This window comes from Gavia stellata, chromosome 3 (genome assembly GCF_030936135.1).
Source record: "Gavia stellata isolate bGavSte3 chromosome 3, bGavSte3.hap2, whole genome shotgun sequence".
NCBI lineage: Eukaryota > Metazoa > Chordata > Aves > Gaviiformes > Gaviidae > Gavia > Gavia stellata.
In genome coordinates this window covers 4,448,238-4,454,437 of record NC_082596.1, presented here as the reverse complement: position 1 = coordinate 4,454,437, position 6,200 = coordinate 4,448,238, and the positions used below count along the sequence as shown (strand labels likewise).

Genomic DNA, 6,200 nt, shown 5'->3' with positions numbered 1-6,200 from the left:
CATCTTTTCTTCCCTGAGAAGGTTCAGACTTTTTCAGAAACAGATGAGTATTTACTAGTGACAGGTGGGTTGGAATACTTTCTTTCTCACTCCATTGGCATCTAAAATCTTTGTGCTGGCTATCTCTGGAAACATCCCTCTTATCCTTTACTCCTAACCACATGCCCAACACCCAAAAGCTTTCATAGAAAATAGAGATTTCCTGCTTTCTAAGTCATCCTAGGAGTGTTGCATTATGATGTTATGAAAGACACGAAAAGAAAACCACAGTAAAGAATTTGTTGCTAGCAAAATGTCTGTATTAAAATACAAAGAAAAATTTCCTGTTGGGAACAGTAATTAATAGACTCTCTTTTTTGTATTGGTACCAACAGCACTGCAATTTCCATTTTCCAAACAGACCACAATGTTCTTGCGGAATAAATTCCACCGCTGTCATTCTGAGCCTCAGCCTAAAAACCTAAGAGGTCAAAGACAATAGTACTGTGCATCCTAGCAATATTCCAGCATCATTACACTGGCTTACTGCAGTGTTTCCTGTCAGGTGTGGGTTATATCTGGACACTGCTTGGTGACGGCAAGCTCATGGGGCTTCCTATTGTGTTTGAGAAGGCAATGATTGCATTGGAGCCCTTGGAGTTCTTGTTCGTACCCAGGATGTCCACACTGGTTTGCTCTGGCTCAGTTTTCCTGAAGATGTTTTTCATGGTTGACTGGAAGTTATTGGTGACAAAGCAGTAGACAATGGGGTCCATGCAGCTGTTGAGGCTACTCAGAGTCACTGTCACATGGTAGACGAGGAGGCTGACATCATGGGACATGTCTGGGTTGATGGAGATTGCTACCTGTCGCACGTGAAAAGGAGTGAAGCAGATCATGAAGATGACGAGGACGGTGATAAGGAGTTGCACAGCCCTCATTCTCCTCTCCCGACTCTGGTGCATGAGGCTGGGCTTGGACAGAGCACACATAATCCTGGTGGTGAAGAAGATGATTATGATGAGGGGGAAGAAGTACTCGCAGACCATCAGGACCAGAATCTTGGAAAGGCAGCATGCAGCAAACTGTATTGCCATGGTCAGGATGGAGAAAGTCACCACAGTGGCAAAGATCCAAATGAAGATGCAAATCCCCTTGGCACAGGTGGGGTTCCTCCATTTACGTGAGGCCTCCACCTGTACAATGGCCAGATAGCGGTCAACACAGATGCACGTCAAGAAGAGGATGCTGCAGTACATGTTGACAAAGTAGCCAAAGATATGAACAAAAGAACAATTCAGGCAGTCCCCTGCACTATAGAACATGATGATCCGGACAGGCAAGGAAAAGCCCACCAAGAGATCAGTAACAATCAAGTTGATGGTGTAAATAACAGAGGTGGTTTTTGTCTTGGTACGGAAGCAGAAGACATACAGCGCCAAGCTGTTCAGCACAACACCCACCAGGAAAATGATGGCATTGACTACCATCAGGGCAATCCACAGGCTATAAAATTCTGTGTATAGTTCTTTGTCGGGGTGGATGAACTTGGAGAACAAGTAGATGCTGGAGTTGGGTTGCTGGGTGGAGTTGCTAGAGTCAAGGGCTGGCAGCTGGGTGGAGGAGGTCGGCATGGTCACTGACTTCCCAGTGATCTGGAAGAAAAGAAACAGAGGTATATTGATGGGTATGTCATCATTCCTTAGGGCTCAAAATATTGTCACCTAAGAACATTTTAACCAACTTATTTGTACATCTTCAGTAGTTACATATATTGCTGTACTCTGAGCGTCTCATCTGTCAATATGGGATTACCAATAATCACTAGAAAAATACCTGGGTTTATAATTACTGTCTTCCATTGGTTCCAGATGCATGTTTTGGAGAAGACACACAATCCCCACTTCGAATTTCTCTTCCTCTGCCCTGTGCAAAAGTGTTTTTAAGGCCTGAGCAAGAACAGAATAGTGAACTATGCCGAGGGGAGCAAAGGAGAAAGGAAAGTTGGGGGACCTACACATGGTCATGTTTGAGCCAGCCACATGGCAAATGGCCCAGATAAATAGATGGGGTTGCTGAGTCCAAGCAGGGTGCATTGATGTTCATGGAAGGCACAGGCCATTTTCCGCCGTGACAAGGAGGCTTAGGCCAATATGCAGCTCCTACCAAGTCTTGTTTCCTGAACATGGCTCTTATTCTTTTGAGTCCTTCCTCCACTGGAGCAGCTTCTTCCTCACTGGAGGCTCTTCTTGCCCTGCCATGGGAGCAGGATAGTGGTGGCAGCCAGAAGACATTTGCCCAACCTATTGGCACAACCATAGCCCCAGCATCTGACTCCTAAAATACCACATCCCTTCCCTTGGCCAGGTGATCGCATGGGAGAATTACATGCAGCAGCATTTTCAGGAATTGTAAGATTTTCCTAAGAGCAAAGGATGACTGAATTTTCCAGGAAGGCACAAGCAGGTTGTGTGGCATCTTCTAGAGGTCTGCACTCACAGCAACAGCAGCCGGGAGATTTCAAACCAAGGGCGTCAGCCGCTACTCCTGCCAGAGTTTGACAGTTTAATTTGCAAATCATTCCTGACTTACACACTATTTTAAACTGATTTGTATATTAAAAAGATAAAAAAAAGCCCAATATATACAGAGACTTGGCTGGTTTCAATAAAAATAAATGGTTGAAAAATGTCTGGAATATCTCAAAGCAGCTGAACAGGACTTTGAGGTTAAAAAAAACCCAGCTTGAATCAGCAGAGAATGATGCTGAAAGGCTTGAGTTATGAGGGTTTGAAATCCCTACTACCAAAGAGCCAAGTGCGGAAGAGCTAGGAGACAAGGGGCTGCAAACACATCTTCCAGTGCTCACAGGAACCACAGTATGCCTGGGCTGCATGTCTCAATGAGGAAGGCTTGAATTGCTAAGGGGTTCTGGATATCCAGCTCCCCCAAGCATGCCCCATCCTCTGGCAGCTGGCTTTCTGCCTGCACTAATCATTTTTGCTGCTTATGGGGATTGGGAGGATGGGCTGAAGGTGTCACGTTGCCTGTGAGATGCTCCAAGCTGTTGGTGGCCATGTAGAAAGCGGAGGAGGAAGCTACCTACGTCAGAAGTCTTCCAGTGAAAAGTGCATCCTCAGGAGAGTTCTTGCTGGCCAAAAGCAAATGTTTTGCAGGGACAGTCCTAATTGGGTCCAGAGATCATCACAGCATCTCTCAGCCTGCCTGACAAGTGCCAAAGCCTTTTTGTGCCCAGCCACTAAAAGCTTGCTTATTGGGCTAATGAACTACAAATCCCTGCTAGCCATAACTCTCAACCTTTTGAATTCCTCCAGGCCTCCTGACAAAAGGAGGTGGCTTCCAGCTCTCTGGGATAAAGAGCTGGGGAACTGAGATTTGGGAGAAGAGATTCCCAAGTCTCTGTGCATTTGCTGGACGCAGCACTCACCAGTGTCTCACCAGTGCTGAGCAGAGGGGAAGGATCACCTCCCTCGGCCTGCTGGCAATGCTTCTCCTAAGGCAACCCAGGAGGCTGTTGGCCTTCTTTCTGACAAGGGTGCATTGCTGGCTCGTGTGCAGCTTGGTGTCCACCAGGACCCCCAAGACCTCTGCAAAGGCACTTTCCAGCTGTTTGGCCTCAGACTGTACTGGTGCATTCCTCCCATCCTGGTAAAGCCTCTGCTGGACCCTCTCCTGTCTTTCAACATTCCCCTGAACAGAGTGCTCCCAAATTGGACACCTCACCAGTGATGAACTGATGGTGGTAATAACTCCCCTCCATCTGCTGACCACGAACCTCCTGATGTGGCACAGTATGTACTTTGCCTTGTCTGCAATGAGTGCACACTGCTTGCTGGTTCTTTTTCAGCCTAAGATCCACCATAACACCCATGTCCTTTTCAGTAGAGCAGTTCCCAGCCTGTACTGGTAAATAGGGTCATAGAATATGGCCAGGCAAGCGCTTCTGTGGAGGACTGAGTGACCAAAGTGTGGGTGCTTTCCTGCTTCTTCTCACTTTGGAGAGGGCTGGGAATGAAGTATGTTTGGTAAATGGCCAACATTCAAGATCAAGAGTCTTCATGGGATGCTACAGTCTAGTCGTGGTTACTCCGTATGGCTCATTCAAGCCAGGTGAGCACAAAGCAGAACATTTGTTGTGCAAAAGCAGAGATTAGGATTGAGAATTTAGAAGACTTGGTGTTAAATTCCCTCTGGAAATTCTTGGAGAAGTGACTTTGCCATCATGATGGAGCTTAGGTCTGTTGGCCTGGAGTATGGTGATTGCTCTAGTTTCTTCTTGCCTCTCATCTAGTCTATGGAAGTGGTGTGAAAGAAGAAGGTGGTTTTTTTAATATCCTTGAACTTGGAAGGATATTTATAATCAAATAGCAATTTGTTCTGTTTAGGTGGCCACTCAAGCCCAAGTAGTTGGATTGTCCATTGGAATGGCTGATGTTCAGCCATAAAGCCCTCCTGAGATCAAACCCAGTGCCAGGTTATGCTGCAGGACTGAAATCCGAAAGCCTGGGATTACACCTGTAATGTCCCAGAGAACTACTGGGCAAAGAGGAGCAATCCTAACTTCCGTCCACTTTTGCACTTAGGCCATCTCCAGCAGCAACTGGACATTGGAACATCTTGTTCAGGAATGACCAGATTACCTCATCCTGCACTGAACGCCGGTGGCAGCCAAAGTAGCACACATGTTTACATTATTTTGTCTGGGTCTGATTGAGCCTGCAGACTCCTGGGGGAGGGTCTTGACTCTTTACATTTTGTGCCAAGCCCACTGTCAGTGAATAACAGGGAAAACTGGACCCAAGACTGGCTGAAGGTAGTAGAAGTGTGAAGTCTGGCACCTGAGAAAGATGCATGGGGAGGATGCAGAACACTGGCTCATTTTCTAATAATTTTCTAATATTTTCACCATCTGATCTTCTCTGTTTGTTTGTTTCACTCTTTAATTACAAAAACAAACTGAAATGAGCAGACGCCTGGATCTGCTCCCAGATTTCTCTTTGCAGATGCTGTCAAGAGGAGCACTGCCGAAACCACCGCACCAGTGCAAACCAAGAAATAAAGACTTTGTTGCCCCTCGAGTGCAGTGTGAGCTTGTATATCTGTGTTCATACAGATAGTTGAGCAAGGGGAGAAGACAGAATCACCCACCCTATCCCTTAGCATGCACTAGAGTTGCGTACGCATTTGTTGCCTTATTGTAATTCTAAGGCACTGGCCAGTTGCTCTGATTTTACAACTTGTTAGTAGCTTGCCTCCTCTGGGAGATTTTTCTTCCGTCTCCGATCCTTTATCACAAACACCTGATATTCATCTTACATTTTTGCTTTCCTGCCTCAGTGAAATCAGTAACTCAAAACTCATTCAAATGTTTCTCATCCTCACAATGCTATTGACGTATGTAGGGCACTTCACAGACTAATAGAAAAGGATCCCCTGTGAGTACTGTCCATACACAGAAATTAAAATCATCAGCATATACAGTGTGATGGCTGACATAGTCACTTCTTCCACTGAGCCCCATGGGCAGTGAAATAAACTCCAGATATAGTAAACAGCTAAAAAACAAGTAGCATTTTGTTTGCCAAATTGAACATGTAATGGAGGAGCTGAATTAGAGTTTCTGTCTTTTCCCACTCCATTGCTGCCCTGTCTGAACTCAAAATCCAAGCATCCGCATGAAACAAATTTAAGTAATTCTGAAGATTTCCTCACTGACAGGCTGTGGAAAAGCTGCCTCTTGGGCTGCAACAGGAAGAATCTTCCTCTAATCAAATTGTTACTGATGGATGTTTGGGTGAATGGCCTTTTCCTTTCTTTATGGCACCGCCCTCATCTCATGGCTTACAAGCAGAAGGGACGGAGAGCTGGACTGGAAAAGCAACAGCATTTCTCTGAGTGCTTTTAATGAGATGGAGCTGGATCAAACCCCTGGTTAACAGCTACTAAGTATTTTTCCGTTGTGGATCTCCAAGCACTTGACAAAGGTACGTTGCCTCATTTTGCAGCAGGCTGAACAAGGCACAGAATGGCAGCATGACCTTGTGTCTGAGGAAAAGCAAACATTTCCAGAGATTTCCAGTTCTTCCGCCCCCACCGCCCCCCAATCAAAAAATTACGCCAACGAGGTCTCTCTCTCTGCCATCAGAAATACTCATGCAGGTGTTAAAGTGAGTCAGTTCAGCTACCCATCACCATGGAGT

General features: G+C 45.9%; 1 protein-coding gene across 1 annotated transcript; it reads right to left on the bottom strand.

The window, feature by feature from the left end:
• Positions 1 to 551: 551 nt before the first annotated feature.
• On the bottom strand, positions 552 to 1,646 carry GPR20 (G protein-coupled receptor 20). Its single transcript, XM_009816408.2, has one exon. The coding sequence runs from the start codon at positions 1,611 to 1,613 to the stop codon at positions 552 to 554; it is 1,062 nt and encodes a 353-aa protein (XP_009814710.1). The 5' UTR covers positions 1,614 to 1,646.
• Positions 1,647 to 6,200: the final 4,554 nt, after the last annotated feature.